Raw genomic sequence first — 25,843 nt, forward strand, 5'->3', positions numbered from 1 at the left:
AATCTGTGAAGAATTATGCAGAAGAAGATGATCAAAACACCATTCTGTAGAAGCTGGAATCCTGTCTAGAAAAACAATTGGTTTAATCTTGCAAACAACCTGTTGAAATTTTGCATCAGGAAGATCTGCCCAAAGAATTGAAAATTCCACGAGAACTTTCTATGGACAACATCCTTGGACAAATTGATAAGGGAGTGTCTACTCGGAACTCTATCTCTAATTACTACAAAAGCATGGTTTTTGTATCTCAAATTGAACCTAAATCAATTGGTGATGCACTTAAAGATGAAAATAGGGTTTCTGCCATGCATGATGAGCTGAATCAATTCACTAAAAATGATGTGTGGTTTCTTGTTCCTAAAACTGATTGCATGAATATCATTGGAACTAAGTGGGTGTTTAGAAATAAATTGGACGAATCTGGTGTGATAACAAAAAACAAAGCTAGGTTTGTTGCTAAATGATATAATCAAGAAGAAGGCATTGACTATGATGAAACCTTTACAGCTGTGGCTAGATTGGAAGTTGTGAGATTACTTCTTGCATTTGTTTGTATGAGTGGTTTCAAACTATTTTAGATGGATGTGAAGAGTGCATTTCTCAATGGATTCATCAATGAAGAAGTCTATGTCTCACAACCACCCAGTTTTAAAGATCATCAACATCCTAACCATGTGTACAAGCTGAAAAAGGCTTTGTATGGACTCAAGCAACCCCCTAAATAGTGGTATGAGAGACTTAACAATTTTCTCTTATCTCATGGCTATGAGAAAGAAAAAATTAATAAGACTCTTTATTAAAATGTCAAAATCTATCATAATTTTTGGTTCAAATTTATGTTGATGATATCATATTTGGTGCTACTAATGACTGCCTATGTGAGGAGTTTGTTGCAGCTGTATAGGGAGAGTTTGAAATGTCTATGATGGGAGAGTTATCCTTCTTCTTAGGCTTGCAGGTCAAGCAATCAAAGGATGACATCTTCGTAAGTCAAACCAAGTAGTGGAAGGAGATTCTCAAGAAGTTTGAGATGAAAAACTGCAAATAGGCATCCACACCAATGTTAACAAGCTGCTATATGGATGATGATTTGGCTGGAACAGCAGTAGATCAAAACAAATTCAGAGGATTGATTGGTTCCTTGCTTTATCTCTTTGCTACCAGGCCCGACATCATGTTTGTTGTTTGCCTATGTGTTAGATTTCAATCAAATCCAAAAGAATTTTACTTCAAGGCTGCCAAATGAAATCTAAAATATCTTAAGGGCACAACCAATGTTGGTTTATGGTATCCCTCTCACTCTCCTAGAAATTTGGTTGGATATTTTGATTCTTATTTTGCAGGATGCAAGCTGGATAGAAAGAGCACAAGTGGCACTTGCCATCTTCTTGGTTCAAGCCTCATATCTTGGTATAGTAAGAAGCAAGCTTGTGTGGCTCTCTTAATTGCAGAAGTTGAGTATATAGCTACTGGCAGTTGTTGTGCTCAAATCCTTTGGATCAAACAACAACTAGAACACTTTGGCTTGAAGGTCAACAAGGTGGCTTTACTTTGTGATAATACAAGTGCTATCAACCTCACTAAAAATCAGATTCGGCATTCAAGGACTAAGCACATTGAGATTCACCACCATTTAATAAGGGATCATGTGAGCATTGGGGATTGTGAAATTCAGTTTATTGAAACTAAAAAGCAACTTGCATATATCTTCACTAAGCCGCTGCCTAAGGAAAGGTTTTTCTTCTTAAGAAATGAGTTGGGTATTCTTGATTCTCAAATTTTTTCTTAATTTTGTTCTTCTCCCTTCTCTTATTCTATATGTGAAGACAAATAGGAGGATAATTGGTGGTTTCTGTGTTGTATTTTACTCTACACTCTATGGGGCTTTATTTTGTTTTATGTTATAACTCTGATATACACACTGATCTGCACCTTATTCTACACTGGTTTACACACTGTTTTACTGCTTAAAGGCTTATGCAGAAAACTGGTTTTTGTGTTCCTTTTTAAATCTGGGTTATACTGCTGCTATGTATGCTTATGTATATGCACAAAGTCTTTTTTGCAGGACCTATCAAATTCAAACACTACAACACAAGCAAACCAGACATTTGTCTTCATCAAGTAGGGGGAGATTGTTGAACAACGTGCTTTGTTTCTCCAAATCCAAGAGGAATGCTTGAATACCTTGTTGTTGGTTGTGTCTGTGTGTCTAGTAGTCTTTTAATTTGTTAATCCACTCTTTATGATGATCCAAGGTTAATTGAATCTTAATCCTTTTGAAAAAGATGAGTTTTTTTTAAAGAGTGTGAGATTTCAACCTGTTGAAATGTCGATTCAATCGGTTGTTTGACACTTAGTGGATTTTAAAATGAGTTTGAAAAGCTTGGCTTTGTTTTGACTTTGTTGTCAAACTAATTGAACCGGTTGTTTCAAGAATTCAACTGGTTGTTTCGAGAATTCAACTGGTTGTTTTTCTGAAAACCTTAACAGAATTCTGTTAAGCTGTAGCAATCTGTTTAAAACGATTCAAACTGATTTTGGTTCTTGATTTAACTGCTTTGACCATCTCATTGGAGTATAAAAAGGTTGTTTTACGCTCCTGGTCATTAACTAAGAAAGAGAGAGCAATCAAAAACAATTTTTAAGATTTCAAAGAGCTTTTGGATCATCTCAAGTGTGAAATAGGATTGTCTCGTAATTCTGAACTTTAATCTTTGATTTATCCAACTGTATTCTATTCTCTTATTCTCTAAACATTATATTTTTGTGTGATTTGGTGGGTGTAGTTCCAGAGGGTTGGTTTGAAAACTGTGTGTTTTGTCAAAGAGTGGTGTGTGTGTGCTTGAGGGGTTCAAGATCATCACTCTTGGTGTGTTGTTTGTAATCTAGGTTTGATTATATAGTGAATTCTCAGTGGTTAGTTGAGGACTCGATGTAACTCTTGGTTAAAAGTGAACCAGTATAAACATCTTGTGTGAATCTCTCTATCCTTACACTTATTAAACTGTTTTATATTTGATTTTGAATTATGCTGGTATAAACAAATGATTGTTTCGCAAAAGAACTAGTTGATTTTCTGGAATCAAACTAAAATCAGTTTTCTAATTGGCCGAACAATTTTCTAATTGATTTATTCTTCATAGTCTTTCATTCTACCTTCAATACTTGCGAAAATCTTTCAAAAACAATTCACCCCTTATTTTTTAAGGCCTATAATTCTAACACATTGGATCGAGCCAAGCTAATCTCAGCTTCATTATTACCCTTCTGATTCAAGGACTCCCCAAAACTAACATAGGACTGACCACTAGAGAGCCCGACAAGCTTGAGAAGGAATACATGACTAACCTTGATGGAAAACAAACTCTCGAAACCTATCCATTATTCGGTATATAGATAAAACAAGGAGTGGTCATGTAAGGATAATAATAAAGAAAATGACTAGCCCATACAATAACAATAACTGTAAATATTTAAACAATTGTTTTTAATTTATTAGATATTCAATTTGAAAAAAAATACTCAAAACAAAGATTAGTAATATATTAGAAATCTGAAATTTGTTTAACCCTTAACACATTTATAATTCTGAAAGAGAAAAGGATAAAAATAATTTATCCGAACAAAAAACAAACATTTATAATTTTATAAAGACGAAAATCATATCTTGTTTTAAAATTTATTATAACTTAAACATTTATAATTTATTATATACACATTTATAATTTCAATTAAAATTATTCTAATTAATTTTATTTACACGTTTAAAAGAATAAATAAAGACAATAAAATAAAATAATTTCTTTTAAAACACAAGAGTATATGGTAGTAAAATAAAATAAAAAACAGGGATTAACGAGGCAAGACAAAAAAAAAAAGTGAATAGGTGGTAAGTGTTGTATATTACATATTCATGTGACACGATAGATTTTAGCTCCGAAGAACCACTGAAACGAAACCATGAAAACCCGCATCCAATGAAGATCGAAAAGCCCTACACAGCGAGATCTACTTCTTTTCATTTCCGTTCATTCACGATTCTCTACCGATTTTCATTCGTTTCTCGCCCCCACTGATGCGCCTCAAATCCGAGCGATAAAATCCCGCATCTCGCGCGATCCGACGCCGTTTCGCGAACCCACTGGAAATGGGCGCGAACCAGTCATTGCAAGTTGTGGAAGAGAGCGAAGAAGAGGAGGAAGAAGACCAAGAGGAGGAGGAAGATGAGAGGAACCTCAACGGGCCCTTGTTGGGCCGGGCCCAATTGGGGAACCACATGGTGAAGAAGGTTCTCGAACAGGAGCCGGAGATGCTGCCGTGCCACGCCTCCGCGTCGCCGCTCTCGCCGCAGCTCTCGTCGCTCGGGACGCCGCGCCTCGGGCCCTCGATCAAGGTCTGGGATCCCTACAACGTCCTCGGGCCGCCGCCGCCGCCGCTGTCGCCACCTGCACTCTCGCGGAGCTTCTCCGCGAACGGGATGGTGCCGGATGACGAGGCCGTGACGGAGGTTTTCCTGATCAGCCACGGCGAGTGCGAGTTAAATTTGGCTCCGGACATGGTCGGCGGCCGCTGCCCTGCCGCCGCGCTCACCGCCAATGGAATGCGCCAGGCCAGGGCTATGGCCGTGTTCCTCAAGTCGCAGGGGGTCCGGTTCAGCGCCGTGTATTCGTCGCCGCTGGATCGGGCTCGGTCCACGGCGGTGTCAGTGTCAAAGGTACTTTACACAGTTTGAATGTGCTCAATTTTGAGGAAGTGCAAGGATCACTTACATTTTAAATGTTCCACGTGCATTCTTGCCGTGTATTTTGAATGGTTGTAACTGCGATTTATGTTTTTTAAGCTTTTGCGGATGGCTTTAAGTGAGAATACTTAGTTTGAATGTGCTTGGTTGTTTGCAATTTCGAGGATCACTTACATTTTGAAATAGTCTGACTGTTTATGTGTGTGTGTCAAAACATGCGTTTTTGCTATGTATTTTGAATGCATCTAAGTTCTAATTTTATATTTTTTAAGCTTTTGTAGGAGGAAATGAGAATACTTAATATGAATGTGCTTGATTGTTTGCAAGTGCAAGGATCATCAGCATTGCAAAATATATGTGTTTATGTATATGTTTTCCACATGTGTTCTGAATGCTTCTAACTGCATTTTATGTTTTTTAAGCTTTTGTAGAAAGATAAATGAGAATATTTGGTTTGAATGTGCTTGATCGTCTGCAAGTGCAAGGATCACTTAGATTTCAAAATATTTGTGTTTATGTATGTTTGTTCCAGATGTGCTATTGCCAAGTATTCTGAATGCTTTCTAACTGCATTTTATGTTGTTTAAGCTTTTGTAGGAAGATAGGTTAGAATATTCCAGTAATTAGACAAACTATAACATTTTATTTTGTCTACAATAATACCGACTCATGTTTTCTTTTAGAGCATTGTTCCTTTTGATATGAGACTGCGTTTGATGTTGATTTTGTACTAGTTATGTGCATTATTTCCCATAGAAAAAACCCAACAATTTGCTTATTGTTTTACTATAATAATATGTTTTACTTTTTTAGGACATCTTATACTGAATTGACGTCTTTGATAGATGGGTTACATATCAATATACCATGTGTTATTTAGATTGATGTTAAGGCTACCATGCTCTCTGGAGCCATGCTACTTTTAAGATTACAAGAGAAGTGGGTGTATCCTTCGATCACAACTTAAGTTGGTTTTATCCTCTAATATTTTAGAGAATTGATATTGACTTCAAATCATTTCCCTTGTAACATGAAATTTAGCATAAAACTCAATTCTTTAAATATTAGAGTGGAAAACCAACTTAAGTTGTTATCATACATTCACTTCTCATGTAATCTTAAAAGCAGTAGGGCATAGAACAGTAGACAACTAAAATTGGAAAAAGGTCCACAGAAGTTTGGCATTTTCTGCCTTCAATTTCTTTCCATTTCTTTCTGTTTACAAATTTGTTGATCTAGTATTTTGTTCAATTCTGAAATTAGTGGATGTTGTCATAGGGCAAATCTGAGATAAAATACATGGAAGAAAGTTGGGTACCTTGTATTATTTTCCAGATGTTAGCTGACTGTATCGGTATTTAGTGATAATAATGTTAACTGAGTAATGGAATGTTTAAGGAACAATTAGCTGCTAATACTGGTAGATGCTTATGAAACTCACTTTTATTAAGTGAGATAAAATACTAAGGGGATGTTCTTCAACTTTGATGTCTAGTTTTAAATGGTATAAAAGAAAACAACCTATATGAGTGCATATAAAACAAATCACAGGTCAAGGTTGAGTGTAGTTTAATTCATAATCACTCCAAAACTGATTCTAATATTGAATTTCTATATAGAATTGTAAAATTTTGTGGTTGTCAGCTTATTTTAACCCTTGGGTGGATAGGGTGGTTCCTGCAATTTTATCTCATCCTTGAACAGCCTTGAAATCTCTCCGAAGGAGGAGAGACACTGGAAGGGAAAAGAATTGGGATAAATTTAGATTGGAAAAGTCAACTATGAACTAGACTTTTTACTAAACAATTTCATTTTAAATTTAGTTCAGATTATAACCAGCTATAGCCAAACACTTTTTTATTAAAAACCAGACCCTTAGTAAGATATAAGGTTTTTTAAAGATTCCACACACCCTGTATCCTGCTAGTTCATTTTTAAACCAATAAATATCTGTTTAGATTCTTCAAGGATACATGTGACGTAATTTTGGTCCTCTATTCATACATGCGTGAAATTAGTCTTTCCAGATATATGTCACATTCAATTGGTTCTGTAATGTCATTTTCTTGCCATCAACTTTGACCTTAAGAATAAAATTTATGGCATTAATTATCATTGTGGGTGTTGATGATAAATGGAAGACCAATGTTGAATATTTTCACTTGCAGTTTGCTAAAAAGCATGAATGTTAGATGAATGAAGTGAGATTACATAACATATCTATGAAATTGCAGAGTGGGGGGGAAAACCCAAAGCTACCCGAACTAATGATTACTGTTTGTTTGTGTTGGATGTGATTTGTATGAATAAAAGTTATAGAAATTTCTCCTTTTTATCAAAGCAAGATGGAAAAGGTGGAAACTGTAAAAACTTCAATTATTACTATGATTTTGATGCTCGACACTGAATAATGTTGTTCAGAAAGATTTGGTTAAGTGTATTCAGTGGTTGGCAAAATAAACTCTAGAAATTAGTTTACTTGAATCTGTAGTAATGGCATGATTATTTTACATTAAATTTCATGTGTCTTCAGAAATTTCATATCTGATGGTTCACTGTTGCATCACTTCAGAAAAGGACTTACTGCATTCCAGAAAATTGTGCTTGAAATCTTACTCTTTAAAGTTCCAATGAACAGGAAGTCAATTTTTCAGAGGAACAAATTCAATCCTCTGATGCTCTTGCAGAGATTAGTCAAGGGAATTGGGAAGGCTGCCTTCGATCAGAAATATACACCCCTGAAATTCAGGCCTTAATTGACAGGTTCCAGCCAGATTTTACTGCACCTTCTGGTGAATCACTTAGACAAGTAGAATTCCGGATGATTAACTTCTTAAATGGAACCGTCTTGGGATTACATGAAAAATTAAGATTAGATTTATCATCACATCAAAATGACAACCATGCATTTGCACAGCACAACTCCCATACTCTTCTGACAAACTCAATTCACGACCAAGATGGACCTTCTCTCCCTCCAAACCAATGGGATTTGGTCAGCAGGCATCGGCCTGCATTCTCTAGGAAAAAGTCTGGTAAAAGCAGGCTACAGTTTGTCACAACCACTGGTGATGTAATTGAAGAAGAAATTTCTTCTGGCAATGTAAACCACCAAAGTTCTCTGCATAATTCTGGCTTCAGCAGCTTTTCACCTACTGTGTCTTGTATAGGACTATTTACACATTCTGTGCCAATTAAGTGTCTCCTGACTGGTCTTCTTGGATGTAGCCCTCTGATGTCACATAAGTTTTGCATAGATGACTCATCGGTGACTGTGTTGCAGCATTCTCTGAGAACTGGTTGGCAGATAAAAAGGCTGAATGATACGGCACATCTTAGGCTTCTCTAGTTAGAGAAGCTGTACTCAAAGGATCTGATTTTGGCATTGGCTTGGATATAAATTTAGCTTGGTTGTTGATATCTACCGATTCAAAAGAATTGAGGTCTTTTATTGTAACCTTTATTTGTTTCTGCACTGATCTATTCCAAAAGAGGAATGATGCAGGAGTTGGATTGATTGTTGTATTAATTCTTTTTGGTTTGTAGCATTACTGGAGTTGTTATACATCTACATATGTATTTCCCTGTACTTAAAACGATACAATTATTTCGGATCAATAGCTTTAAAGATATAGTATTTAATTCTTAATCCTGAAGATATGATATGACGGTTAAATTTTGTTCTAGAATTTACTTGGACTATTGGACCACAGTTCATGGGGGGAATTATTGTTAGTCTGAGTGGGGTTACCAGAAGTAGACCTGTCAGTTTAATCTGTACTCCGGTCTTATCTTTTACCCCTCATCATTACTGTAGGATGCAGCAGGGACCATGCTACAAACCAATTGTCTTGTGAATCTCACAAGATAGTTATGGTATTTTTCATCCTTCAAGGATCTGGGATCTAACAAGTGCAGCAACTTCAACCATGGCCAGTATCCCTTTATATTACTACACTTTGGTTTACGTGAATTAAATCCTTTGGAAAAGGTTGGTGTGCGGAATCATAAATTTGGTTCGCTTTTGTTTGTAGGATACCTTTATTATCTGAAAGCTAATTTGAGTTTCAACTGATCTATAGTTGAATCAGAAAAGTCATTTAATGAGGTAAACTTTTGCTTCTATCCTGCTTTTACTAACTGTTATGGTTCAAGTGTTTTTCTGGGTAATCACGTATCGTATAATGAATCTCTAATATAGTACTAGTGAACCAATCATAAATGAGAATACAAAATTTGATCTATTTTCATTATGTCTTTCTCCTACTTAGTTCAGATTTCCCAGATAAAACAGAATGATAAAAAACGATTTCACATGATTTTGGATACAATTAATTAGTTTCTGGAAATTTTGTCGAAAATATAGGTTGGTAGCAACAAACTGCAAAATTCAGGTTTCGAGGACGATCCTTTTGGGACTGACTTGAGAGTATCAAGAAACAACTAAAACTCGTTGATTGAACATTTCTAACATTTCCAATCTATATGAGGAGGACACATAGACCCACCTTGAATTGAGTTGGTGAAACAACCTTGAATTGAGTAGGTGAAGAGGTTTACATGTGTCACTAAGATGTTGTGAAAGACGTGACTCTGACCGTCATTCATCCATTTTTACACGTGACACTTGTCTATCAGTTCTGCAATTTTTATTTTTTGAAACGTCTCATAACTTCCTTAATTCCGTGTAACTTCCCCTAACATTTCACTTTCCAGAATACAAAATATGTGGGCACATTCTAGAACTTTCCAAGTTCCTCTCCTCGTTCCCTTTGCAATGTATCTCCAACAATTTATCCTTTTCGTGTCAATACTTGTAGGTATGTCAAACATTCCTTTCGTTTGAAATGGGGTTTTTCCTTCGAGGGGAGATATTTGTGGCATAGACATTTTGAATTCTTAGTTTCAATTCAACCCGAGATTAGTTTGGAGTCTTCTGGAAAACTGTCTTTTGTTTAGTCGTAGTTGGGTAGTCGATATTAACTATGTGGCCATGGATTACAATGCTTCATATCCTTGGGCAAGTAGGGACCTTTTGAGGAAAACCTCATTATATACTTCTGGTAAAAGGCTCATGTTATGCTTTGTTTGGATTAGAGATTGTAGGTGAGTGAAAAGTTGAGAGTGTGGGTGAGTGAAAGTGTGAAGAAAATTGAGGGTGTTTTGATTGAAAGATGTTAGAGTGGATGTGTGAAGAAAGTTCATTGAAAAGTGTTAAGTGTGAATGATGTGATAGTTATGAGAGTATTTTAATATATTTTGAATAGTATAAATTGTAAGATTACAAATTTACTCTTATATATAAATAAATAGGAAAATAAAATATTAATTAGTTTAAAGATATTTAAGTTAATTAAAATAATTAGTATTATATTATTTAATTTCTATTACATTATATATAATAATAAAATATACTTTTGTTGTAAAAATATAATAAAGAAATGATTATTATTTTTGTACATAATTTTTATAATTAAAATAATTGTAAGTTTCAATTATAACTTAAAAAATAATATAAAATTAAAATGAATTAAAAAAATAGAATATAGAAATGAAATATGAATTCTTTGTTTATAATTTTATTAATTGAAAATATTTGTATTAGTAAAATTTTTGTTTGTAGATAATTATAATGTTATTAATGATTATTTAATAAATGTTATGTTATATTAATATATAAATATATAATTATTATTAATTATGATTTTGATTACTATTAATAATAACATGAATATAATTTAAGAAAAGATATCATGAACAATAATTAGTTGCAAAAATATATAAAATTATTACATTTGATGTAGAGAGAGATAAATACATGTTAATTTAAAATTATAGAAAACTTAAAAACATAATAATGTTAAGTAGAAAAAGAAATGACATCCCCAGTAATAACATTTTAACCCTTCTTGTGGAAACCTTTAAACGTGTTTCTAGAAGGCATATCTTATTTCGTTGTCTGATAATAATTGCATCTTTGTCATCGACAACGTCTTCATTGTAACATTTGAAAAAATTACAGTCTAGAACAATGCCACTTGTAATCTGTTTTGGGAAAAGAATAAAATTCAACAACGAAAAAATTTAAATAACCAAAGTTAAGTTTGCATGAAACTGAATTGAGTTAAATTCACCTTGTACTTGGGATAATCCCAAAATCGTTTTCCGACATTTTTTTTCAATTGTTGCTGTTCTCAAAACAGCAAAGTGTCCACAATCACAAATGGGAGCAACGAACGCACTTGTGCTCCCAGCAACATGGATAAAAGTACCATGTGATTTTGCACCAAACCAGTGCAACTAGAGGATGATGTCATGTCATGTGCAGACATTGAAGGCTACGTATTAAATGTTATTAATTTTCCAATTTAGATAATGGACCCGAAAGATTTACTTTAATCATAATAGAATTCAAATCTTAAACAACTTGCATTTAAAATAAAATGAAGCTTAATGTTAAATATGAATTTCTCAATGTTCAAGGTGAAAAATAACAAAAATAACAAAAATAGCAATAATAATGTTCAACCCGAAAAATAGAAATAAAATAAAAGACAATAACATAATGCAAATAGACAATCAATGACCTTGTTGACGATGAATATGATTCAGAGTATCCTCTAATCTGTCCATCCTTTGTTCATTCCGCTCCATCCTTTCATCAAGACTGTCAAAACGAATGTTAAAGTTCCTCATGCTTTCTCTCATGTCTTGCATCCCCGTCCAAATTTGGGTTAACATTTCAGTTCGATTGGGGATTGCTGGTTGAGGTTGACCAACTTCAACATCTTGTGTTGGCAATTCATCCTCTTCATCATCTTATTCGTGTGCATGGTGAGGTCTACCAAGTTGCCATACGCCATTGACCTGGAATATATTTAATTTTGTCATACTTTTTTTCCCAAAGTAGTGATTCCAGCCTAGCATTATTGGTTGCTCATTCGACAAGTCGAAGCCATACACCTGCAAGATCCTCGTGATCAAATTTGCATATGGGAGAGGCATCTTGTTATCCCGACATTTGATGATGTGTTGCATGATGTAATGAGGTCAATTAATGTGTACATTATTTTTTTATTAACCACAATATCAAAATATCTTCATTCAGTAGTTGTGCAAAGTTGCTTCCACGAGGGCACAAGATATGCACCTATGTGTAATGCAACAATCGGTCATTCATTTTCAGATTACCGGTATTTCTGAAATTTTCACCTTCAACATCTTCACGAATCATGGACGATAATGCCAGTGCTCGATCAAAATTCAGTTCCTCAGGGATCGTCCCAGGCGTTAACTTAAGACCGTCATACTGGAGATGAGCAATGATCATCCAATCCATTTCTTTAATGTGTATCATCGTTCCGCAAATCTCAATGGCAAGGTGACCAACAAGTGTGATTTTTACATTTGTATAAAATACTCTTACCAAGTCCTCATAATACGGAAGATTAATTCCAAGAAAAGGTTGTAAACCTTGCCAATTCAGAGCATTTTGGAATTCAAATCCTGGAGCAGCAAAAGATGGAGTATGCATAACTTTAGGTGGTAATACTGGTCTTGTGTGAAACTTTTTTTCAAACACCAGCATTTGACGTTTAGTACTAAAGTATCTTGAATAATCAAGAACTTGTTCAATCGTCGTTGCTGGCTGAGGAGGAACGTCAATATCTTCTGCTGGAGATTTACCCTTATGGGTTCTGTTACGTTTCTGGGATGATGATGTCATGTATAATGCAATTACTACAATAAATAACTAAACAAAAGTTAAAATGATATCATAAACATAATGGTAGGTCATTTCAAACCCAATAGTACTAGTTCACAAAGCAAAATATTACATGCCAATGAAAGTACAAGTTCACAAAGAAAAATATTAGATGTCCAATAATAAACAAACACAGTCAAATATTACATGTCCAATAATAAACAAACACAATCAAAGGTAACGCCGACGCACAAATATGAAATCAATGCTTAGTCATAAATCCAATCAACTTTGTCATGCGACGCTTAAATGGCATCCCAAATAGTTGTTTAACTCTGCCTGGATGCTCACATAAGAACTCGTAGCATTGATCCATGACTTGTTCGTCCGGGATGTTAAGCTTCACGAGCATTGCCCAAATATCAGACTCTGAGTATTGGTATGAGGCATGACGTCGATGGTGGTGTACATGCTCAACATATAGGTCATTTCTTCGTCTAATTTGGGCAGCTATATCTTGAGCTGCCGTTGCCTGTGCACAAGCGATATCCACCAATTGAGAGACATTTTCATTTTCATCCTTCATTGATGACACACATTGTTGAAGATTAGTATTCAACAATGCAAAATATTCATCAATACCGTCCATAGTAGGGCCTTTTCTCTTTGATCCTCGAGATGAGGATGTGCCCGCAGAGCCAGCAGACGACATAGAAGGAGTGTTTGACGGCGTGTCAGAAGGAGTATCACTAGATTGGACATTAGGACCAGGTGATCATGGGACGTAGTCATCTGCATGATCATAGTTCGGTTGGTCGAAGATATAATCCATATTATTGTCCCCAAGGTTGACACTAAAATTGCTCATGTCAGGAGGTGAATTCATGTCACGGGCTGTCCTGACCCGACTTTCCGTGGCTCTATCATTAGACCACAACTCCTCCATGAGGTCATAATGGGGAATGGGATTCACACGCCATTTCGCGCAGATGGTTTGGCCCACATACATGTCACATATTATTATTTTATGCCAAATGTGAAGTCAAATGTATTTGTTCAATAAAAACTACTTATCATCATACCTTAATCAACTCACTCCAAACTTCGTCCTCGGCTTTAAAACGTTTGGTGGTATGGTTCCATGCGAAACCACTCAATCCCCCAAACATATCATGGACTTCCCTCCACCTATCCTTCAGGCTTTTTTGACGGTTCTTCATATTATTTTTCTTAATACCCGATAAGCCAACCTCGTTTAAAGCCATAACTATGTTAGTGTATCCTTGAGTGGTCCAGCTACCATAAATTCTACACCTTTTTTGTACCTCGCCAATCATTGCATTGAGAAAAATTAGGTACATCTCCGCCGTCCACTTTGTGAACTCTCGATAAGAACCCGATGAATTTGAAGCAACATTTTTCCCACGATCCATCTAATTAACTTAAATAAAGTTAGAATGACAAACATTGAAAAATCAAAGGAAATATATTATTTCAAGAAATTAATTGTTTACATAATCTTGCCACATTTCGTTTGCTATAGTGTCCCTAATATGACACCCTAGACTATAATCATGGTCACAAGCATGGGTGGTGGTCGCTTGGAGATCTTCTTGTAACAATTCATTATTTACTTCTTCAATCAGAGCCTCATCATTGTCGACCCCGCGAAGAAAGTTTTGCAGAATACAACAAGCTAAAACAATTTTGGTCATAGTATCGACATCATAATGGGGCTCAGTCCCACTGGCTATAATTGGAAATCGTTTTTTCAGTACCCCAAATGTTCTCTCAATTACATTTCTAAGTGATGAATGTCGAAGATTAAATAGCTCTTTAGCATTTTGTGGCCCTCTTCGCGAATATTCTTTCAAATGGTATCTAACCCCGCGATAAGGTGTTATTATATTTGGTTTTAACATAAAACCTGCATTACTAAGATAGTATTTTCCTACAAAGATATTGGAAAGTTGCGTTAGTATATACTACTATAACCTATTTATTTTTCTGCACACCCAATCTCCTAAAACTAACCTTCTGGAATAACCAAATGATCGTCTCGTACCAAAGTGTCTTTTAATATCCTTGAATCCGAGGCTGTTCCTTCCCAACCGGCCATGACATATGTGAACTTCATGTCAAAGTCACACGTTGCAAATATGTTTTGAGTTGGCCAATCTTTTCTCCCTCGAAAACGAGGTGCATCACCACGTGAAACCTTAACACGTACATGAGTCCCATCTATTGCCCCTAAACAATGCTAATGTAAACCAAATTTGATAAGTTTTATTAAATACAAAATAAATATAACATTACGTGATTTAAAATAATATTATCATAAACAAACCTTAAAGTAGGAGTAAAATCGATTGTTGTTAAGGATGTGCGGTTCTACAACCGTTCCATTTGGTTGAATTAAGAATTCCCCCTCTAACCTTAATATTGCACTCAAAACATTGTGAAAGTGACGGGAAACTGTTTCTCCAGACCGATGAAAAAAAAATTACACACTTCGATTTTTCACATTATGCCCAATAATGTGCAAAAATTTCGCAACTTGTTCTTCCATGGTTGATCGATATGCATCTTTAACAAGTCCAGTTCCTCGTATTCGTTGACATAATTGAAGGAAAGCTTCTAGTCCCATGCGAATAATATCACGACATTGTTCAGTGTGAACCAAATATTCCATCAATTCTTGTCTGCGACGCTCTTTTTGTCGTTGGAACTCACTAATACAGTTCCTTGTAGTACGCCCCGTACGTAACAAATTCAATCCAAAACCAATCATACAAAGGATCATCACTGAAGTACCTTCATTATTTTTTTTTTTAATTTGTTCTTGTATTTGTGAAATTAAATTCATATTCGCCACAACAAGGTCATCATAAATTGCAACCGTTTTCTCAAAATGTACCATCTCTGCCTCGTCGTAGTTGCTACTTGAATTCATAATGTTATCCACGAAATGTAGAACTTTGATCCACAACCATGATTATGGATAAGTGTCAATACAACATACTGAATGCGGTTATTATGTTAGTGTAAAACTACACCAATACAATAACCCTAATATCTAATTTTAAATAATTATAATGGACTCTATCATTTAATTTATGTAATATAATAAAATAAATATACAATAACAAAATTATAATTTAATCAATCAAAAAATAAATATATATTCTCTTAACTTTTTTGATTTAGGGTTTTGGTACAATAATATTTTTAATATTTTAAATTACAATTATATTCTGTAACAATAAAAAATAAAAATTTGTATAACATTATTAATTTTTTTAATTACATTTCCATGTAACAATAAAACTCTCTATAACATTATTAATTTCTATAAAAACTTCTGTTAACAGTTATTATCAAATTTGCCATTATGTCAAAATATTAACTATAAATAAATAAATGTATTAACTATGTACACATATCAGTAAAAAATTTAATTTATTATGTAATCTTTTTCTGTTTTCTTTTTAAATTACTACAATATTTGATTTAATTTTTAAATAATAATATTAACAATTTACGTAAATTATGAGAAATAAATTATATATATTTTCATAACATTAAATGAAAAATAAATTATAAATATAACATTCAAAATTTGTATTTCCATTCTATAAAAATAATCATTTCAAATAAATAAATATTTTTTTAATAAAGCATTAAATGTTAAAAAAATATAACTATCTACCCATATTATTAGAAAATCGAATTTATTATGTAATCTTATTCTGTTATTTTTAATTACTACAATATTTGTTTAAATTTTTCCATAATAACATTAACAATTTATGTAACTATGTACACATATTATTAAAAATTCTAATTTATTATGTAATATTTTTCTGTTTTTTTTTTAATTAATACAATATTTGTTTTAAAAAATAACATTAAAAAAATTATATTTACATTCTGTAAAAATAATAATTTCTAAAAAATGTCTATTCTGTAAATCTAAATAAAAAATTTATTTATTAACAGCTTCAAAGTTTAAAAAAAAATACTATCTATACATTCATAAATTTATTTATTAACATTGTAAAATGTTGAAAACAATCTTCTCTATATTTGGTTTTTCTCTTTTTAAATTACTCCAACAATTTTTATAATTTTTTTAATAACAATATTTTAAAATAACATATTCATTTCTAATTTTAATCTATAAATTCAATTCAATTCAATCCATGTCACAAAAATAACATATTCAAATTTCATGAAATTTTTACATTAACAATTAACAATATACAATCTTTGATAATCAAATTTCCTAAACATTCACATCTAAAATTAAAAACTCATTAACAACTACTTTAAAATAATTTAAACAAATTAAATTCAAAATAAAACTAAACATCCAAACACAATTTTAAAAAAATAAACACATACCTCAAGAGAACATAACAAAATCATAACACAATGCAAGTCTAAGATTGATCAAACTGTGTCTGAAAAAAAATCATTGAAAAATTAGTTCAAAAAACATAAAGTCATAAATTTGGAAAATTAGAACCATAATCGATTATCAACCAAGTGCAAAATACGACATAATCGATTATCCAAGTTGGTCTTGGCCCTTGTCGAGCCGAGTCGGCTTGGTTCAATGTCAAGCCGAGTGGGCCAAAGTTTATGTCGAACCGAGTAGATCTGAGCCCATGTCGAGTTGAGTCAGCTAGGGCCCAGATCGAGATGGATTTAATCTAATTGAAAAAGTGCATTTAATCTAATTGACAAAGTAGATTTCATCTAATTTAATATATTTTAAATGGATTTGAAAAAATCCAAATAAATATGATCTAGTTAAAATAATCCATTTCGTTGGATCTAGATTGGATTTTGAAAATTCCAATCCATGACCACTCGTACCCGGTGGTGTGAGCACTTTTATTATATCTAGGAGAACTATTCATACTTTAAGGGTTTCAATGGAATACATATTCTAGTATGTTCCTTATTCAAACAAGTTTCACTTGTTGCCATTAAGATTGTGTTTGGATTGAGGAGTGAAAGTGTGAAAATTTGAGGAAGTGGATATGTGAGGATTTGAGAGAAAAGTGTGAAGAAAATTAGTGTATTTAGATTGAGGTATATTAGAGTGGATTTGTATGAAAAATTTACTGAAGTTTGTGAGTAATGTGATTGTTGGGAGAGTATTTTTTTTTTTAAAGGTGTAAAATGTAAGATTACAAATTTACCATTGTCTTTAAAAAAGAGAATAATCAAATATTAGATACTTTGTGTAAATTTGTATGAATTAAAATTATTAGTAGTATAATCCGATATAATTCAATAATTAATTTCTGAAAAAAAAATGAGTTACTTGACAAATAATAATTTATATGTAAAATTTTGATTATATGTAAAATTGTCAATTGTTATATAGTTATAAATAATTTAAATATTTATAAATTTAAAAATTATAATTAGAAGATCCTTTAAATATAAATAATATTATTATATTTATAATAATTATTATTATATAATTTGTTTATTATAAATAAGTATATATTTTTTTATTAACTTTTTTTTATTTTATTATTAATTACTATTTTATTAAAATATTTGTGTTAGTTGAATTTATTTAATAAGGATAAATTCGGAAATAATCACATGCTGACCTACTTTCTCTTTGTTTCTCTTTATTTTAAAGGGAAAGAATATTTATTGTTCACACTTATATTTTCCCTCTCTCTTTTTTCCACAAAACCTAAATCCAAATAACTGATATCCTCTCATACTTTTACTTGTGAAGAGTACATCCACACGAGCCATCCAACCCTAAGTGGACATTTCTTCCTCCAATCAATCTCAAGACTTCTTCTACTTCTACACCTTCATGAAATACCTTTATGAAATGAGTAAAAAATAAAATTGTCATTAATATATACTATTTTTATGTCGTTGTTGCTAACTCATTTTTTTTTTTAGATTTTGTGGTTGTGTTTTCTTTTTATTCTATGTTTTTTATTTTTCAGTTTTTTCATTTAAAAAAAACATATTATTTTTTCCATTTAAAATAAAATATTATATCATAACTTTTAAATTACACAATTGATTTTTTTTATGCAAACAATTTTTATTTTTTTTACAATTTATATGACAGTCTTGAGTTATACAATTTAGAATTTTTTTTATGAGAAGGGAAGCAGTCTCAAACAAAAATTATTTTTTGGATTATATAATTTGAAAATCAAAATTAATTTCTAAATTATATAAAATTATTTTTAATAAAAAATTATTTTCAAATTATATAATAAAAAGTAAAATATATTTTTAAGATTGTACAATCTATAAGTCAATTTTATCTTTTAAATTGTAAAATCTAAAATTTTTATTAATTGTAAAGTCTAAAAAACCTAAAAAAAAGATAAAGAAAGAATTTTCATATTTATAGACATTTAGATAGAAAATTTGTTGATAAAAAAATGAAAAAAATTACTTTCACACGAAAATGTAAATAATAATATAATATTATTTTAAATTAAAAAATAAACTAAATATAATTAAATATTAATTTATTGAGTTGTGAAATAAATATTTTTTACAGTTCTCTCCAAAAAAAAATCTCCACAACTCATTTGTCGAGAAAGATTCTCACTCTTAAACGTCAAACCCATTAAAGCCTGAAAATTTGTGACAAGATGATCTAGAGTAAAACAAAATTATATTTTGATTAAATCTTAGATCTTATATGATACTTTCTTTGATGACACATTAAACTTCATATAAAAGAGTTATATTTTTAATGGATTAATAGCATATAAATAGTTATATTTTTTGTCTTATAACATTTTCTCCACCTGTTAATATTAGATACTAATTTCACTCAGTATTGTAATTGAATAATGTAAAAGTATTTCTCTTTTCTAGATTTTGTATTTCTTGACCTTGAGCATACTTCATTTACTCACCCAACTATTTCAAAACTAGCAATTGATTGGAGTTACGTAAACCAGTCACATGGGGGTAGGACAGCACCAACCAAAGTGGCAAATGCTTCGTACACCCAACCAATTTTAACTTGCACCCACATATTTTTTTAATTTCCAAAATGCCCTTAATTTTGGAAATAAAAATTCAGAATTGAAAATAATATATTCTGAAAAAATAAATCTGGAATTGGTTATTGAGTTTCAAAAATAAAAATTCGGAAACAAAAATTAAAATTCTATTTCGAACAAAAAAATCAAGAATTGAAAATAATACATTCTGAAAACAAAATCTGGAAAAGAGATTATTGTGTTTCAGAAATGAAAATCCAGAAACAAAAATGAAAAACCCATTCCGGATAAAAAAATCTGTAATATAAAATTTCGTTCCGGAAAAAAAAAATCCAAAACACATATTTCAGAAATTGTTTTTAAGGACAATTTCGTCTTTTCTGCTGAAATCGTGTGCAGTGATATGGTGCAGGAAGCAATTGGCACCAAAGGGTCACTGATATAAATGGGTCCACTGTGTTCAAAAGTTCAAACTTTTCTCCATCCACTAGCAAGATGAAATCTCTTCTCTTAGGATAACAACAAATAAATAAAGAAAAAAAAACAATGTAAATATTGATGTTTTTTTTTATATAAAACGAACTGAGAGAACTTATGTGATGGATGAATATAAATTACTATATGTTTTCGTATCTTAATATAATCTCACATGGAATCGAGGTTAAAGTCGAGGTCAAAAACAGTTTATATACTCCCTCAATCTATCAAGACGTATTTTAAGAATAAAACTGTGACGGAATACCGATTTTCAAAACAGACAATACTTAGAATACGGTAATTGACCATAACGATGCTGTCTCTCGAATTTGAGTTCAGAAAACACCGTATAAAAATTAATATCTTTACTACTCCCAGCCTATATCATTATTTGCATCCTTCTGATCTGCTAAACTTCTCACAATTTCATGGCTACCATCTCCAACTTATCTTCCTTTGTCCTTCTCTTTGTCTTCTTAGCCAATTCACTGGTTTTCAGCTCAAATGGTGAGCCAACTATTTCAGCTTCTCCAACAGATAAACCTTATTGGACTGCACCTGCTATTACCTCCTTTTTCCCCACTCCAACTGCTGATCCACCTATGAGATGGGCAGCTCCTCCAGAGGAAGAGGCCTCCTCTCCGATGCTGAGTCCCGGCGAGTTCGCTGGGAAGTCCTCCAGTTCATCTAGGTTCAATTATGCAGCTGCCATTGCTGGTATCCTACTCTGCAGTTTCTTAATATTTGCATAGTGTTTTTTGAGCATTTACCAATAAATATTTGTAGATGTTTTTTTCTTAAGATGTCATTTCTCCCATTAGATGAAGTCTTTTTCATAGTATTGCTTCTTCATATTTCAATTACTAGCATGGAAAAATATTTCACACAATACCTTGTGGTCTTTGTACCAAATCCCAGATGTGATAAATTTTGCTTCACATGTTACCGACCCCTAAAGTAACATCTACAGGCAAATCTTGTTGAAAACAAGGGAAATGGAGAACTGAAATTGAATGGACAATCACAAGTCATGTTCTAGAACTTAACAAGCGGTGAACTCAATTGAGTATGTGTTTGGTTTTATGGTAGAAAGTATCAAAATTTATTTTATCTTCTGTCAAATGTGATTTAGAAAAAAAAATGTTTGGCTATTGATTAAACTTGAATTTGGCTTCAGAGTGATAAAAGTAGTATTTGAATTAAGTTAGAATGTTTTGCACTTTAAACATAATTTTGCAAACTTTTTTTACATTTTTTTTCATTGGCTTCCTTATCTCAAAAAATTCAACGGAGTAGCATTCTGAAATGTAAAAGGATCGCGCTTGTTAACTTCTTGGGATCTATAAAGAAACACCCACATTTTGTGGGCTTTTATTTGTTGTATACTATGATTACGACATGCACCCATACTAATAATAGCAAAAGGACCTGGCTACACAATCATGTCGTTGTTGCACGTGATATCAATTGTCCCGTGATAAGTGGATCAAGTCTCTATTGTGATATTTGAGTTGTCATACACTTAAGTAAAAAGAGTTGCGTTCTAACTATCCGCTTTAATTTTTGACTTAGTGATTGATCCAAATTGGTTGCACTCTTTGAAAGAAAGAGAGAGAGTAAATCATTCGGTTTGGTGGAAAACTTGTTTCGGAATATATGTTTTGAAAAGTTTATTCTATAAATTTTGTTTTGAAAATCCTATTCCAAAAAACATCTTATATGCTTTAAAAAATTGGTTATAGAAAACTTGTTTTTGGAAAACATCTCATAGGTTCCATAAAACTTATTTTAGAAAGCATCTCATATGTTTTGGATTTTTTTTTTCTGAAAATTCGATTTAAGTTATTATGTTCTGAAAATCTTATTCCAAAAATAATGTTCTGGAAATTCTTGAGCTTGTTCTAGAAGATTTTTGAAATAGGTAATCTGAATGTCACCATGAAGCAGGGTACATTTTTTTAAAATAATGTGGTGGCAATTTATGGGGGTGCAAGTAGCAAAAACCTATTTTACAATTAATTTTTTTTATAAAAATTTACCAAAATAACTCATGCTCTTTGTTTTAGCAACTCACAGTGATGCAATCCTAGCTTGCATCTTCATTTGTAAATCTTTTTCTTCATTTTTTGATTTGAGTATCTTTTATGGATGATGAGCACTATTGTGGAAGAATGAAGAATTGTAGAAATTTGGAAGAGATGAAAATTATGACTGCGAATCTAAGTGAGGTTAGGTCAACACTTAGTTTCTAGAGTGAGGTTAGGCCAAAACTACTAGGAGGAGTTTAGAAATTTGTCTAGCAAGAAGACAACTCTTGCGAGAACTTTGAACAAGTAAAAGTGTTTCAATTGAACAACATTTCATTACTCAAATCAAAGTTAAAAATCATGTACAAGAGACTGCTATTTATAGGAGAAAGTCTCTCAAAACCTCTCAAACGAGAGTGTGACAAGTGTCACCACCTTATTGCTGCAAATCCTCTCCATTAACGAGAAGACATGTGGAGTCTCTTGCCTTCCTGCCTACATTTCTATTTGCACCCCTTTTTTTTTACTATTTTACACTCTACTTTCTTTTCTATTTACAACCTTCTCTACTTTTGCCCAAAATACAAGACCCAAAACTTCCTAACTATTCTATACAATTTTTACAGGCTAGGAAGAAGAAAAAGACTTTCCAATCTCTTTAGTGAGTCTCGATCTTCGACTATCTTCTTAGCCGAAAGTTTTGAGGCTGGATGGTTTTCATCACATGGTTTATTCATGTATTTCTGTTGATGTGGGAAAGATTAATGTCCATAAAGTTAGAAACATTCTAGATTCTAAATTGTATATTTTATAAATTTAATCTACATTGTACAATTTGAAATATATTTATGGATTACACAATTAGAAATATATTCCAAATTGCATAATCGCAAAAAGCATTGTATAATCTAAAATCCAGGATGTACAAATCGAAAATGTATTTATAATATAAATTATAGAATTTAAAATAAGTTTTCAAATTGTGCAATATAAAAATATGACCCATGAGAAATTTAGACTTTTCCGATACCTTATGAAGATACATAGAAAATTATAAAAATGAAGGAAGATAGAGATATAGGAAAGTTACATTGTGTTCATCGAGCAAAAGGAGAGTATAAACATTCCTCGATGCATTAGACTGTCTAACACGTAGAAAACGAAGTGATCGTCTAGTAATTGTCTAGTGTGTTCACTACCATTATTTCGTTTGACATGTCTTGTGCCTTAGAGTCGTCTAGGTTGTTATGTCCTTAGAAATTGTCTGATGAGACTATCCAACATGTCCTTGTACTGCCGTCTATCGCGTCTATGCACAATTAGATTTTCTAATAAGTCAATGCTTTATGATTTGACTATTATTTTCTTAACATAAAGCCTGCCTAATGTGCTTTACAATGATAGATCGTCTAACAATTTCAATACTGCAAGACCGTCTAACAGATTTAATCTTAATAGATAGTCTGATGTGTTTTTGCTTGATTTTACTTATAAGCGAGCTTTATTATATTCTTTAACAATTCTTATAGTGTTTTATCATCAAAACTCATAGACTTTCTTATCACAAGATCGTTTAATGAGTACTATATTGTCAAGTAGGTACTAGACCATCTAGTGTCTTAACAATATTTTCCTCTACTTGAGAGTTGTTTCTTTTATTATTTTGTGAGGTCTTAGTCTCAAAGGGAGATTATGACAGTACAACCAAGAGTGATTTGTATACAAAGGTAATCAGAAGTGATTTGTGTACTCATATAACTGTTCATTTGAATAATGAAATATGTTAAGTAGTTGTCTTAAGAAAGAAATGAACGTAGCTCGTGAGTTTGGATGAACCAATATAAATTTATGTTATGTTATTTTGTGTTTTTTTTCACTAAACGATCTAATTTACTTCTCAACGAGGAGAGTCTATGGACCTTATTCACCCCCTTCTTGGAATCACTTATGCCAACAATATGGTCTAGTTGTTTTAGACAAGGATAAATTGTATGGATCTTAACAAGAATGAGTCTACCTTTTATGAATATGTTATTATGTATGCTAATTGACCTTATCTTTTAGTTAGTGATAAGATCATTTAAGGTCAAATTGTGTTGATTGATTTTCAGTGTTGTTCTTGAAAACAAATATTATAAATTTTCTCTAAAAGGTGCAATGTAGAACACAACTTAGATTGATTCTTAGATGACACATGTTGATGCAATCCAAGCTCTTGAATGGAGAATGCAACAAAGTGGAGTGGTAATTGAGGCACCGAACGATTGAGAGGTGCTAGGTTTTGGAAGTTTGATGGTGCAATGAAGGGGAAGAAGGTTTGGCCAACCTTCCTAAGTTCATTAGGCCAAAGAGGCTCACTAGCCAGAGAGATTTGGGAGATAATGATTGTTCCAATTCAAAACTCTTCATTCATTTAATTACAAATTTGAATACACGGATAGATTGTAGGGTATTTATAGATGAAGGTAGCTTGCTCCTTAAGCTACCATGACTCTAGTTAAATAGACTTAACTATGGTGGCTTAAAGAAGTCGTGTGCACTCTTCTAAGGTGCTCTAGAAGCCCTTACTTGTGTGACAAGTTAGGATTTTTATAGTATCCTTATTTCATCTATAAAATACTCTAGAGAAAAGTAAAATACAAATCCTATACAAGTTATTTCTATTATTGGTATAGACAACTCATCTGTCTTTTATTTTTGTGTATGGTGACTTTGCATGGTCTTCCATCACATGTATATTGCATTCAATTTTAAATATTCTTCTCGCACAAATTAAAATTTATGGATTTATTGATTAAAAACGTCAACAAGAAATTGAAACACAATAAAGATGAAAAAATAAAATCAATAGGAGATAAAAGGTCAATTTACATATTTAAGAATTAAACAATTTTCTCTTATCACAATTCTCTAAATATTCAGATCCAAGTTTAAACAATTAACTACTTCAATTAATCTATTAAACCACTTATATGAATCAAATAAAAAATATCATTCAATATAATTTGTATCTAGTTATCAAATCAAGGTTCAATTGATTCCTAATTTTCTTTTTAAAATTAGAAATGCAAATTGTAATAAAAAAGTGAGAAACAAAAATTAGAGAAGATAAGAACAAACTTGAAGTGCAAAACTCGATTTAGGTTGTTTGCTCTTGATTCCATAAATTGATCCTCAAGAATTAATTCTTCATACATGAAGAACATAAAAACAAATTCAGAAAAATTGAGAGAAGAAGAGGAAGAGTCAAAACAAAATTTGAGAGAAAAGGAGATGAAGAAACAATTTCTAAAACTAAAAATTAAGCAAATGATTTCTTTTTTCCAATATCATTGGTGCTTCTCGGGATGACATACTCAACCTGGTAAACTATTTTCTCTATCAAACCTCCAATTTTATTTTTAGCTTTATTGCTTAGCTAGAGCCATCTTATAGTGTGTCATTGACATTAACCTTGTCTAAGCACCATATCAAAGAAAATTCTTATTTTCATCTTGGAAATCGACTCTGGTACTCCCTTTGGAAATAAGTTTAAATCTTTAAACTGACAACATTTCTTATCTACTTTCACAATTTATCTATCTAAAAATGAATCATGACACAACTAACTTTAACTTACAACTTGCTCCATACTCGCTGGGTAACTATTTATTTCTTATTCTCGTGATTTTGAAAATATTATTTTCTATTCAATTCATTCAGGAGAGAATATAAAGATCCTTCCACTAAAAAATATATCATTTTCAATGGGGTTATATTTAACATTTCCGACAGTTTTAACTCTCGCTAAGTGGGTTACCCACGTTTTTTTTCTCTCCTAGTAGATCTAACGTCACTAATGGATTACCGACGATTTTTAGTAACCCCTGGAAGG

At 32.1% G+C, this 25,843-nt stretch overlaps 3 protein-coding genes across 3 annotated transcripts; 2 read left to right on the forward strand and 1 right to left on the reverse strand.

The window, feature by feature from the left end:
* The first annotated feature begins 3,861 nt into the window (after positions 1–3,861).
* On the forward strand, positions 3,862–8,393 carry MEF14 (Phosphoglycerate mutase family protein). Its single transcript, XM_068646214.2, has 2 exons — positions 3,862–4,717; positions 7,383–8,393. The coding sequence occupies exons 1-2, from the start codon at positions 4,151–4,153 to the stop codon at positions 8,091–8,093; spliced, it is 1,278 nt and encodes a 425-aa protein (XP_068502315.2). The 5' UTR covers positions 3,862–4,150; the 3' UTR covers positions 8,094–8,393.
* A 5,132-nt stretch (positions 8,394–13,525) lies between these two features.
* On the reverse strand, positions 13,526–15,096 carry LOC150027910 (uncharacterized). The gene is made up of 4 exons (XM_090300947.1): positions 14,961–15,096; positions 14,484–14,699; positions 13,964–14,400; positions 13,526–13,882 (listed from the first exon to the last, which is right to left on the reverse strand). The coding sequence occupies exons 1-4, from the start codon at positions 15,094–15,096 to the stop codon at positions 13,526–13,528; spliced, it is 1,146 nt and encodes a 381-aa protein (XP_090157073.1).
* Positions 15,097–20,370: 5,274 nt separating this feature from the next.
* Positions 20,371–20,694, forward strand: LOC137838287 (uncharacterized). The gene has a single exon (XM_068647537.1). It carries the CDS (start codon positions 20,371–20,373, stop codon positions 20,692–20,694), a length of 324 nt encoding a protein of 107 aa, XP_068503638.1.
* The last annotated feature ends 5,149 nt before the right edge of the window (positions 20,695–25,843 follow it).

This window comes from Phaseolus vulgaris, chromosome 4, assembly GCF_051622355.1.
Source record: "Phaseolus vulgaris cultivar YP4 chromosome 4, ASM5162235v1, whole genome shotgun sequence".
In the NCBI taxonomy this organism is placed as follows: domain Eukaryota; kingdom Viridiplantae; phylum Streptophyta; class Magnoliopsida; order Fabales; family Fabaceae; genus Phaseolus; species Phaseolus vulgaris.